General features: G+C 45.3%; 2 protein-coding genes across 4 annotated transcripts; one reads left to right on the top strand and one right to left on the bottom strand.

Moving 5' to 3' along the window:
* Positions 1-1,359: 1,359 nt before the first annotated feature.
* snapin (SNAP associated protein) lies at positions 1,360-6,816 on the bottom strand. The gene is given in 4 exon segments (NM_001146356.1): positions 1,360-2,448; positions 2,751-2,869; positions 3,263-3,309; positions 6,677-6,816. Coding segments are annotated over 4 exon segments (390 nt in total). The 5' UTR covers positions 6,793-6,816; the 3' UTR covers positions 1,360-2,340.
* Positions 6,817-6,897: 81 nt separating this feature from the next.
* Positions 6,898-12,354, top strand: chtopa (chromatin target of PRMT1a). Of its 3 annotated transcripts, XM_014177176.3 has the most exons (6): positions 6,898-7,184; positions 7,901-7,984; positions 9,148-9,298; positions 9,761-9,944; positions 11,067-11,213; positions 11,386-12,354. In XM_014177176.3, the coding sequence occupies exons 2-6, from the start codon at positions 7,920-7,922 to the stop codon at positions 11,601-11,603; spliced, it is 765 nt and encodes a 254-aa protein (XP_014032651.1). In that variant the 5' UTR covers positions 6,898-7,184; positions 7,901-7,919; the 3' UTR covers positions 11,604-12,354. The 3 variants fall into 3 exon arrangements, with proteins under 3 accessions (XP_014032651.1, XP_014032655.1, XP_082826174.1); XM_014177180.3 differs by lacking the exon at positions 7,901-7,984 and having other exon boundaries at positions 6,918-7,184; XM_082970048.1 differs by lacking the exon at positions 6,898-7,184 and having other exon boundaries at positions 7,974-8,243.
* The last annotated feature ends 1,121 nt before the right edge of the window (positions 12,355-13,475 follow it).

The raw sequence follows: 13,475 nt of genomic DNA, 5'->3' as shown, positions 1-13,475 counted from the left end.
CACAATCAGTGATGTTACATTCCACTGATGGTCAATATACACTCACCGGACCGTTTATCAGGTACACCCATCTAATACTGAGCCAGATTTCCCCCCCCCCCCCCCCCCCCTTGCCTCCAGAACAAAACAAGGTGTTGGAAACGTTTCACAGGGATGATGGTCCACGCTGACACAATGGCATTGTTGTTGCCGATTGGACGGCAGTAAGTTCATGCTGCGAACAGCCCGTTCCACCTCATCCTAAATATGCTCTATTGGGTTAAGGTCTGGGGACTGACCAGGCCACGCAAGTAAACTGAACTCACTGTCATGTTCCAGGCAATGTTTTCCCAGTGTTGGTGATCATGTGCCCACTGGAGCCGCTTCTTCTTGTTTTTAGCTGATAGGAGTGGAACCTGGTGGGGTCGTCTGCTGCAATAACCCATCTGTGACAAGGATCGATGAGTTGTGCGTTCCGAGATGCCGTTCTGCACAACACTGTTGTACAGCGACGTAATTTGTCTGTTTGTGGCCCGCCTGTTAGCTTGCACAATTCTTACCATTCTTATTCGACCTCTCTCATCAACAACCTGTTTTTGCCCACAGGACTGCCAGTGACTGGATTTTTTTTGTTTGTCCCACCTTTTTAAGTAAAACATAAAACACGGTCATGCGTGAAAAGCCCAGGAGGACGGCCGTTTCTGAGATACTGGATCCGGTGCACCGGGCACCGACGATCATACCACGCTCAAAGTCGCTTACAGTAGGTCACTCGTTTTGCCCATTCTAACTTTCATTCGAACAGTAACTGAACGGCCATGTGACTCACTGTCTGTAGGAGCGATCCATTTTCGGGAACAAGGTGGCGTACTTAATAAATTGATCTTAGTATCCTACAACGCTGTCTCTCATGGCATGACAACACAATTATTTAAGATCAGTATACCCACATCAACTTTATGCACCACACAAGGTTTGTTTGTGAGAAAGACGGAGTTGGTTGAGATTTGTGATTAGAATTGCATTGCCTTTTTTAAAGTGTCCTTGAAGTTTACTGTTAAAATGCTTGAAAACAGTTGATAAGAAGGATACTGGCTCACCACCATTCATCTTCCACGTTGATACTGATCTGTCATCTTGAACCAATTAAAACTGTGTAAAACTTAAAAGTAAATATTTGACTACAATAACACATTTCATTGTGGAGTCAGACCCCTCCCATAGAACTCAAATAATTGTATGAATTTGCTCTGATTGTCTATACACACATCATACAACCATGTAATGACAGTAGTACTAAGACAGTTTCCTTATACTACAATTTATACACATTAACAGAGTATATGTGCAATTCATAATACAGAGGACCAAAAAAAAATTGTGATGCTTCTGTTTTATTCAATAGCAACTAAGTACAGAAGTTGTCATTAACATATTTTGTATGGTTAGGTAATACTGCACTGTTGGAGCTAGAAACAAGCATTTTGCTGCACCTGCGATACCATCTGCAAAATATGTGTATGCGACCAATAAAATTTGATTTGACCAATACAATTAGATTTGACATCGAGAAAAAAAAAGGTCTGACAAACCATATTAGGCAGGGTTGCGTATCAGTTGCTGCTAGAAGCGTGAAACAGTGACGGCTCTGTTTCCGTACATTCCTTGCATCTTTTTTTCTGCACTACATTGTATTGCCGGGTCTAGTTACTTAGTCCACAGTGACAAAAATACCTAACCCTAGAGAAGAACAGGTTCCATCAACTACATGTCTGTGGCCATAGCTTTGAATGGAATGCAGAGGCATCCATACACATATTCTGGAAAGAGAGAGGGTTGTAAAAATCAGTAGGCCCAAAGTCCTCCAGTAGTGTAAACACATTTCTTTGCATAAGATTATTATTTTCGATTCCAATTTTAGCTTGCGCAATCGTAACATTTGATCAAGTTGTGTACGTTTTTGAAGCAAAGTACCCCTGATTCCAATTGCCTTATTGAAAACTAGCAGTTTATGACAACTCAAGACACGTACACGTTGCTACAATAGCACAAAGCAGAGATGTGAGGTTGGCGTTTCAGCAGGTAAACTGAGTATTGCCTTAGTCTGTGGGAATGGAAAGAGAACTTGTCACTAGTTGGGACCCCCCCCCCCTAAAAATGTAAATATGTTTGAAAATAATAGCGCCCCTTGTGCAATACCGTATTTCCCGGTATGGTACAAGAACGGTATGAACATCTGGATACTGCCCAACCCCAGTGGAGTTTGTGAAAACTTTATTCAGTCCAGGACACAGGCAGACAAGCTCAGTGTTGTTATTAAGCAGTTTTTTCCAAGCTGAGGAGTGGGGCATGGTTTACTGGTCATGGTTTACTGGGCGACCGAGGCGTGAACGCTCCAGAGGTCTCCAGCATGGTCTTCCGACGCGCTGTCTCTTTGGCGACGTTGTGATTGAGCCGTCGCAACCGTTCCTAGAGAGAGGGAGAAAGAGTGAAACTCAAGTGAGCATTGAAAGTCAGTTGCTTGACATAATATACCACCTGAGCTGCATGAATTCAAAATGCACACAACAAAGCAGAATTGCCATGCCCATTGGAATTAATGTATAGATAGATACATGGGATGAACACTACGTCACTGAATTTGACAGTGACACACATACAAATAGCGTGTTAGATACAAGGATAGGAGTAAAAGAAGGCCCACAAAATAGCATAAGATACTGCACAGGCAAAGAAGGAAAGCATCCAAGCTCTTGCTTTGAGCCACTGACCTGAGCATTCTGTAGTATGTTGTTGACCAGCACCACCCTGCGTCTTGCATTCAGCAGCTTTTTCACATAGGGATCCAGGTCTAACACCACCTTCTGGTGCTCATTTATCCTGCACAGCTCTAAAAATGAAGGGATGAGATGAGGATGACCGACAGGATGATTGGCTAATCTCATAAAGAAAATGGCAGCAGCCATTTTGGTAAGGTATTCAAGCTATTGTTCATGCCTTCAATTTGTAGGATTGATTCTGTATGTAGTTAAAAGCAATGTATTTTTTATGACCTCATGAGAACCACGCAGCACAGGAGCTTGTACAAGCCTTACAACACATGCTTCGAAACCTGTGGTTATACTAGTCACATCACAGCAGCCTCTGCCTGTCTCACACAGGGGTTTTCATGGGCTCGGCAATGGGCTTTCTTTCACAAGGTCAAGTGCATTAACCCAGCACCCGTCCACTTCCCTGTTCCCCCGGGAGTGCATAATAAGCATGTAAAAGTGAATCATTTTACCTGTGGCTAGATTGTCTATGTGTTCTCGTAGTTCCACCTGGCTTTCCCTATAACAAAAAAACAACACAATAGAAATATAGTAAAGTAACAAATCATGACTACTACTACAACAGACCGAGTGGTTACAGCAGAAGACATTGATAGCTGTAGCCTAGGCCTACAGCAAGTAACAAATGAAATGAATGAGGAAAGGACATATTCAGAACGTCCCTCCATAAAAACACGACACTTCGAGACAATTGACTTTTCGTAGCAGGTTAGGAGAGCATTTTCTCTCACTCTAACCCTTTTCCTAACCTTAACTCCCTAACCTGCTACGTTAATTATCTTAACCTGCTGTGTAAGTTCTCCTAGCCTGCTACGAAAAAATGTGTAGCCGAGCCATCAACACAGAGAATAGTGAGGCACTGGACAGAAGAGACAGACTCAAAGATGCAGGACTGTTTTGAGGATACTGATTGGAATATGTTCATCCACCCAGGACTCATCCATCAACGTTGAGGAATATACATTGTCAGTCACAGGCTACATTAGGAAATGTGTTGATGATGTACCCACAATAACAATCCGAACATACCCCAAACAAAAACCCTTGGTGAACGGAGATATCCGTACCATTCTGAGAGCTCGTACTGCAGCATTCAATGTCAGCAGAACAAACCACAATGACTCGGTGGCCAGCAACGTGTATAAGCAAGCAGGTACAAGCTCCACAAATCTATTAGGGATGCAAAAAGACAATACAGACTCAAACTTGAATTTATATTCGACAACTCAGACACGCATCGCATGGGACAAGGACTACAGACTATCACGGACTACAAAGACAAATTAAGCTGTGTGATGCCCACTGAAGCATCCATCTCAGAGGAGCTTAACACATTCTTAACACATTCTATTCCATCCAGGAAGGACGGCCAGACGTATTCTCAGACATCTTCAACCTGTCCCTGTCAACCTGCTTCAAGGAGCCCACCATCATCCAAGTGCCCAAGAAAAGCAAGGTGACATGGCCAAATGACTATCGCCCGGTCATTATGAAATGCTTCAAGAGGCTGGTCATGGCTCAAATTAAAGCTAGCATGCCAGGCACACTGGACCTGACCGCAAGGCCCTCCAACGGGTGGTGAAGACGGCCCAGTACATCACTGGGACCGTGCTCCCACCCATCCAGGACATCTACTTGAAACAGTGCCTGAGGAATAACCACAGAACCATCAAGAAACCCACACATCCCAGCCACGAGCTGTTCACTCCCGATACAGTCTGCCTGACGGTAAGGAACATGAGGTCTGATACCAAGAGACTCAGAGACAGTTTCTATCTACAAGCCATCAGACTGCTGAACACTTGAACTGGACTGACCACCTGCTCTGATTCTCCACACGCATGCACTCACGCACACATTCATGCTTCAGATATATATATATATTTTTTTTTTAAAGTAGGGGCATGGATCAGAAAACGAGTCAGTATCTGGTTTGACCACCATTTGCCTCATGCATTTGCCTCGTAACACATCTGCTTCACATAGAGTTGATCAGGCTGTTGATTGTGGCCTGTGGGATGTTGTCCCAGTCCTCTTCAATGGCTGTGCAAAGTTGTTGGATATTGGCAGGAGCTGGAAAGCGCTGTCGTACACATCAATCCAGAGCATCCCAAACATGCTCAGTGAGTGACATGTCTGGTGACTATACAGGCCATGGAAGAACTGGGACATTTTCAGCTTCCAGGAATTGTGTACAGATCTTTGATGAACGGTATGACAATGGGCCTCAGGATCTTGTCACGGTATCTCTGTGCATTCAAATTTAGATAAATAAAATGTTTTTCTATTCTATATCGAAGTGGCGTGTTTTTAGGGAATCTCCCTCCCTGGGACTAAACCTGCAACTGGATCCTGGACTTCCTGACGGGCCGCCCCAAGGTGGTAAGGGTAGGTAACAACACATTTGCCACTCTGATCCTCAACACAACATGCGTACTCAGTCGCCTCCTGTACTCCCTGTTCACACATGACTGCATGGCCAAGCACGACTCCAACACCATCATTAAGTTTGCCGACGACAACAGTGGTAGGCCTGATCACCGACAACGATGAGACAGCCTATAAGGAGAAGGTCAGAGACCTGGCAGTTTGGTTCCAGGATAACAACCTCTCACGCAACGTGATCAAGACAAAGATGATGATTGTGGACTACAGGAAAAGGAGGACCGAGCACGCCCCCATTCTCATCGACGGGGCTGTAGTGGAGCAGGTTGAGAGCTTCAAGTATCATGGTCCAAACACACCAAGACACCCGTGAAGAGGGCACAACAACACCTTTTCCCCCTCAGGACACTGAAAAGATTTGGCATGGGTCCTCAGATCCTCAAAAGGTTCTACAGCTGCCCCATAGAGAGCATCCTGACTGGTTGCATCACCACCTGGTATGGCAACTGCTCAGCCTCCGACTGCAAGGCACTACAGAGGGTAGTGCATACGGCCCAGTACATCACCGGGGCCAAGCTTCCTGCCATCCAGGACCTCTATACCAGGCGGTGTCAGAGGAAGGCCCAAAAGATTGTCAAAGACTCCAGCCACCCTAGTCATAGACTGTTCTCTGCTACCGCACAACAAGCGGTACCGGAGTGCCAAGTCTCGTTCCAAAAGGCTTCTATACAGCTTCTAACCCCAAGCCATAAGACTCCTGATCAGCTAATTAAATGGCTACCTGGACTTTTCGCTGCTGCTACTCTCTGTTTATTATCCATACATAGTCACTTTACCTCTACATACATGTAAATATTACCTCAATTACCTTGAGTAACCTGTGCCCTCGCACATTGACTCTGTACCCCCTGTATATAGCCTCGCTACCGTTATTTTATTGTTGCTCCTTAAATTTGTTTTTATTTTTCAATTTGTTTTACTTCAGTTGATTTTAGTAAACACTTTCTTAAAACTGCTTTGTTGGTTAAGGGCTTGTAAGTAAGCATTTCACTAAGGTCTAACACCTTTTGTATTCGGCATGTCAGAAATACAATTTGATTTGATTTACTAGGGAAGGAGGGGCTGGATCACGGGACTGTCATGATGATATTAGTTTATTGCCGCATTCTAAACAACTGGGAACTCGGAAATCTCCGACTTCAGTTCGTTCAAGACAACAGACTATCGGAAGAAAATCGAGCTCCAACTGAGAATTTTTTTTAACGGTCATACAACACGGAATGCCAAGTCGGGAACTCGGGACCCTTTTCAGAGCTCCGACTTTCCACTTGAAAATCTCTGACGTCATGATTTGAACTCGTTTGTTCCGAGTTTTCTTGAACGCACCATATGTGTCTAGCAGGCTAACTAGCTGTGATTGAAGGGAGCGGTATCTAGCAAGCACAATTGAAGTTGAAGCAAAAATCTTGCTAGCTACCCACCTCACTGAGTGCACATGAAGATCAAGCTGCTGGACAGCTGGTTTCAAGAGGCCAAGCAGTCCCTCTGCAATTGCATCTTTCCCCGACGGTGTATCCACAACAGCTAGGGCAGCCATTCCTCTTCCAGAACCAGAAGCGATAACAAGAAACGTAAAGCACGCCAGGAAGTAGCTCTGTGACGTAGCTGTAAAACCTCTCCATTTTCCGTCGTCAGGTAGTTGGCACCATTTTGTAAGGAAATGAGAGAGGGAGAATAGGCTGGCCTCAGTTTATATATATATTTTTAAGCAGATACGATTTTAATCACTGTAGCTAGCTAGTATAGTTCGTATTTTAGTAGTATCCGTAAGAGCAAGGTTAAATAAAACATCTAGTGAGTAGTGGATCCAGATCTGTCGGTTGCAACTAGCTTAACGTTCGCTGCTAACGTTAACTGGGCTATCGCTCAAGCTAACGCGCTTGCTAGCAAAGTGATACACGAGTATCGGCAAAACAAGCAACGATCAAAGTGAGTTAACTAATAATCGCCTATTGGACTTGTTTCAGACAATGTTGACTGTTTTTAGTTAGATATTTCCTAACTAGCTACGTTGGCGAATAATGTTCAGGCTCTATAGGACGACAGTCTAACTTGAGTTTACAGGCTCCTATTGTTTTTCGCACAGTCACAGCCTACTTAGTTAATTAGCTAGTTAACGTAGTTAGCTAGCTTTCCTAGTTGTCCCGTCTCTCGTTGGCATTCAAAAGTAGTGAAGTCGACTCATTTGGTACACTTGTTTTATGAACTGGACGTGTATATTGTGCCTTTCGGGAAAGTCTATATGTTTATTTCGAGCCTGCGGCGTAACCCTTTTGCGTCTTTTCTTCAAATGATGTATCCAACAATAACGTTAGTTGGCAAATGAAAGGATACTCGCTAACTGCATACCACAACTAGTCAAACGCAAGCTAGCCATCTACTAACTAAGCTGACCATTTTGCCAGCTAAATATAATGTATTATTGTGAAACTAGCTAGTAACATTACCTATGACCTTGAATGGATATGCACAAATGGAATGACCAACACTGGTATATTTCCTTCTCCTGGCTCGTGAAATTGTTTTTCTAACCTATTTTTTCCCGCACTACACCTTTCCCTGGCACCTCCGAATTTGACCTACCCCACCCACCCACCCTATCCCTTTCTATCACTTTCTATCCCTCTCATGTTGCTGGTTCCAAGGAGTTCAAGCGAAGTCAAAATGAGTGCTCCCTCCTCCCAAAAAGTCGTGCTGAAAAGCACCACCAAGCAGTCCCTGAATGAGCGGTGAGACGCGCTACGCACCCTGACAGCACTAAGCGAGGCGAAGGTCGAAAAAGTGGTACAGACGGCCCTAGTGTGCTCTACTACGGAAGGCCACTGTTGGGGACCAGACATGGACGCTAGACTGCCCGGGGCAGACGTGTGCGCTGCTCACTCAAAATGCATGCCGTATTCACCGTTTGCTGACATTAGAAGTTTGGAGTGCCTTTTGTGTGAGCAGCGCACACTTAGACCCAAGGAGAGAGGGTAACAGTGATGCTTGGTAAGGCGATGGCCGAGAATGGGCACAGGCCGCACTCCTGATATGCCCCGGCACCCCTCCTCTCTGTGTGTCACACATTGGTGCAGTCCCAAAATATACTGTACATATGGGAGAGGAGAGACCAAACCAATGAAAAAGGGAGGGTGCACCCTCCCGCTCCTCTCCCACCCTCTCTACACACACACACAACTCTCTCTCAACTAAATGACTGTTTATTTAGCCATTTTGTGTCCTTTTCCTCTTCTTTGCTACTACTTTCATTTTCAGTTCTCTGTGCTCTGAAGTCTTTCTGTGAGACTAGGTGCCCAGTCCTAGCCCGGACGTGACCAACCCCCCTTTCCTTGCTCTTCTCTCCCCCTTTTCCTCCTATTCTCATATGCGTGGTGTGAGCACAAGGCACGGTCCGGGCTGTAAGTGGCTGGGTTGCCAGATACCCCTCCAGTCCTGGGCCTCCAACCTCTGCCAGTCCTTTTTCAAAGGCTGATGCCATCAAAACGGGGCGGCATGGAGGCCTGTAAGTGGCAATCACTCTCCTCTCTTGTCATCCACTTTCCTTTCTCTCTGTTTTCTCTTCTGCCTTTCTCATTCTTTCCTCCAATCTGTCCAATCTGTTCTAGTGTTTCTTCTGCTGCTTTCTCTATCTTTCCACTTTTGTTTTAACCTAAAATGTGCTGAATTGCTTCCAGAAAGCATTTTGGGTTGTCAAATACTTAAAAATGAGAGAGAGCAAAACAAAGAGAGTGAGGTGCCAACAAGCGGGGCATTCATAACACACGCCACAGCTCCTGTGGCCGTGTCCATGGTATGAGAAATGACTTGATTTGGAACCATCCCTCCCCCTCCGTATCCTCTCTCTCTCCCTCCTTTTACCCCCTCTCTGTCCCGCTCCCCCTCCCCTCCAAAGCTTCACTACCATGCTGAAGAACAAGGCGCCGACAGCGGTGAGTGTGCGAGCCACCATGCAGCAGCAACACATGGCCAGTGCCCGCAACCGCCGCCTCGCCCAGCAAATGGAGAACAGGCCCTCTGTGCAGGCTGCTCTGCACCACAAGCAGGTGAGACAAGGTGATCCAGCTCAATTAGTCTTTCTGCAATTCCTCACCTTCTCAACAGTATTGGAGGAGACGGTCCAAGTCCCTTCTCTCGGGCCTTCTTCTCCAGTGCATTTTGAGGAGGAATCGGGGAAAGATGAATTGAGAGAGCCAAATGGGGAGACATCTGAAGCACTGTAAACAGGTGAGATTGCGGGAGGAATGGCACACCGGAGACAGGCCATGTTCTACAAACGTGTAAGAGGGAGATGGGGTACAGGAAAAAGGCTATGCACTTAATAGATATTAGGAAATGCTTGACACAGACCTAGAGGGCACCATAGAGCAAAGGTTAATATACAGATCACATCAATGGCTGAGTGTTTGGGTCAAGCACTGAAGCGACAACTTGACAAATCCAGCACAGGAGGTCAACACCTCCCTAACCCTGCCACTTGGTATCAACCTACCACCTAACCCTCCCAGAGCCTGAAGCAGCGCCTTGGGAAGAGCAACATCCAGGCCAGGCTGGGCCGGCCCATCGGGGCCTTGATGCGGGGGGGCACTGGCGGCCGGGGATTCGCTGTTGGAGGGATGAGGGGGATGACGAGAGGAGGCCTGCGAGGCCGCGGCAGAGGAGGAACCCTGAGGGGCGCTATGGCTCTGAGAGGTGAGCATTTGGTACCACACAGCAAAGCCTACTGGGATTGATGTTTTTCTACAATGTTAGAACTGAAAACATTGGCTTCATAAATTGTTGAAAGACATTTGACATGACATTTCATGATTTCTCTTAAATGTTCAACTCTGGGGCTGGAATATACTTTACACAGTGCTGTCCAGGCTTTTAAGTATGACTCATACTTTTTTACGGGGGGGGTAAGGCAAACTTTTTATTATTTTAAGGGGTGACGCGATCTCATCTGTAAACTAGCTTGAGCAAATACACCCTGCTGAGTTGAATGGAATAGTCCAGGTGGATCTGTCATAGTATGGCTTCACCCCCTGGTTTACTATCCATCCCCTCAACCTGGGGGAATGTGGCTGTCAATCATTGTGACTCCACCCTCCATAAACCCCCTGCTGTCCTGGTTGGTCCAGCACCTGTTGTGCTACTGAGCATGTGGTGACAAATCTAACAGCTGCACTGCCCCTGCTTATCCACACAGTTACCCCACACCCACTTCTACACACTCCCGGTGGAGGGGATTGGGGATTTTAGACTCCATTAAGACAACAACAAAAAATTACAGTAATACTTCAAGTGAAATTCATTTAAAGACGTTGCCTTTAAATGATCCAGGTTTAGAATGTAATGGTGCAGATACAAGATGTGCACTGTGGTCATGTATATGTTGCATACAATGCAGAACTGTGGCATTCCAGGATAAAAAAAAATAAATAAAAAAACAATGTTGGTCATAGCATTTGAAGTGATATTAGTGCACTTTCACTGTAGAAGGAATTGTTATTCAGTCTGAATACCCCATGCCTAGTTAGAACAGAAGTGCCTTGAGAATACATGGGCAAGGCACCCAGCAAACACCTCTAACCTGTCTGTCATGGCAAACGTAAAACAAGTTGGAGTATAAATGACATGCGTAACATGTTTTACCCTTCCATAGAATTTGAATACTTAAGCTGCTTTAGTTAAGTTGGTGGCTGAGATGTGGGTCAATGATGGGCATATAAAAGGTTTTTGTGTTCACTTGACAACTTTGTTCTTAAACTGAAACGTGGTAAGCTAAGTCACTAGTTAACTGCTCCTTTGTTACATCCTGTGTCCTGATAGGGAATCGCCTTTCCCCAGGCATGGGCCAGATGCGTGGCAGAGGGGGTCCAGGACGTGTGGCCCTCCGTAGGGGGATGCGTCAAAGAGGGGCTGCTGGTCGTGGAGGTGCCTTCGGCAGAGGAGCTGGAAGAGGAGTGGGAGCCAGGGGTAAGGAACTGGATTCAGAGTTCAGATTCATTTCATCTGTAAATTGACACGTCACAATCTACCTCAAGTTTCTTGTTTACATGAACACTTATACAGCAACCATTTTGTTAACGCATTGTGATTCCATCTTTAATTTTTGGGGGGGGGTGTTGACCACCATCTTTCCCTGTAGGGCGAGGTGGTCTGCGTGGGCGTGGTGGCTTCGCTGGCAGGGGTGGTGGCCGCGGTCGCGGGGGTGGAAGAGGAGGCCGCGGCAGGGGAGGTGGCCCAGGAATGACCCGCGAGCAGCTGGACAACCAACTTGACGCCTACATGTCCAAGACCAAGGGCAACCTGGACGCTGAGCTGGACGCGTACATGGCCCAAGCTGACCCAGAGGGCATGGAGTGAACCAGGACCTCCACTGTGAGAGTAGGGACTCCTTCAACAGGCCCACACTGAGACAGTATTGATAACATGAAAGACGCAGAGAGAAGCTTGTATAGTACTATTACACCACACAAATGTAATGATAAACGCACTTACGTAAACTCTGTGCACTGTCTCACATTACATGGCTAAAATTTGTGATGTGATCACAACCTCTGCTTGAATATAAAACTCACATTCACTGACACACATGCATACAAACACACTTGTTCTAAAATAGTGGGCCTATGAAGAGAACTGTTCGAAACTTTTTCCTGAATGTGGACTTGACCATTCTATCAGTACAAAGTAGACTCGCACCTGCACAGTTTGAAACCTTTTTCCTGTGTGTGCATGAAGAACGCAAAGATCTTTTAAACTTGAATGGACGACACTGACCGGAGTAGAGACTTAAAGAACCAACATTATCAACGCTCCTGAAATGCCTCCTTTTTGGACCAGAATCTCCCTTGGCAGAGTGTTTTGAAACTGAATTGGGACTGTTACCGAACTTTACGTCTATGTCCATATGGTTAAAAGTGCTTTAGCTCCATCATGTCTAACTAGCATCCAGTTCTTATATTTCGTAAACCTATTTTTTACAACCATGTTTTTATGTTAGGATTTGTATTTAGTATTGGATGCTCCTTTTACGGTGTTAGCAGAAGTGTACAAAGACTTGACTCTCGAGTAGAAAAATCGAATGAAAATTACAAGGGGAATTCTCGAAAAATCTTTTGTGTTTTTATTCTATTTAACGCCACCAACTTAAGCTTTGAATCTGGAGAATTGAAGTATGTTGCTGTCTTTGGTTGAAACTCCCCTAACAGCATTTTATGGATGCTTGTCATACCAAATAAGCAACTACACGAGATGCTAAATATTTCAATCCAAGTTGCAAAGGTGTGCGAGTGGTCTTCCACCCCTGGTGTCAATTGTAAGAATTTGAGATGGTCTTTAAAAAAACTGGTTGTACACCACTCAAATAAAGTGAGTGAAAATGTTTTCAGATTGTGTCCATCTGGATGAAACTCCAAATGCTATGTAATTCCCTCTCCTTCCAACTGGTTATTGTCATAGAATAGAGAATAAACGTTCATCTTTTAACATGGTAGTTGTTTGGGTATTGGTTCCATCACGTGTTCTCTCAAGACTAATACACTGCGAGCACTTTGGTTAAATCACCATATACACTCACTGGCCAGCTTATTAGGTACACCACCCCTTACCTGAAAATGGATTTCTATATAAAGCAGACAGGCAGCGAGTTACTGTTCGTTTGAATGTTAGAATGGGAAAAACGAGTGACCTAAGCAACTTTGAGTGTGGTATGATTGTCAGTGCCAGATCCAATATTTCCTTAACAGCCGTTCCTCCTGGGCTTCTCACGCACGGCAGTGTCTAGGGATTACCGAGAATGGTGCAACAAAACATGCAGTCCTGTGGGAGGAAAAAAGCTTGTAGATGAGGTCAAAGGAGTATGGCAAGCTAACGGGCCACAAACAGACAAATAATGGCGTGGTACAACAGTGTGAACCCTGACCTCAACCCCTTCGAACACCTTTGGGATGAATTGGAACGCCGAGCCAGGCTTAATCGCCAAACATCAGTGCCCGACCTCACTAATACTCTTGTGGCTGAATGGAAGCAAGTCCCCGCAGCAATGTTCCAACATCTAGTGGAAAGCCTTCCCAGAAGAGTGGAGGCTGTTATAGCAGCAAACTCCAAATGAATGCCCATGATTTTGGAATTCGATGCGCAGGTGTCCACATACTTTTGATCATGTAGTGTAATTTGTAAAGGACCTAAGTACAAGTTAATTCTACTTCTGATCTTATATTTTAACAATACCAT

The sequence above is a fragment of the Salmo salar genome, chromosome 27 (genome assembly GCF_965601325.2).
Source record: "Salmo salar chromosome 27, fSalSal1, whole genome shotgun sequence".
NCBI lineage: Eukaryota > Metazoa > Chordata > Actinopteri > Salmoniformes > Salmonidae > Salmo > Salmo salar.
The sequence above is the reverse complement of the archived record's forward strand: the minus strand, read 5'-3'. Positions and strand labels throughout refer to the sequence as shown.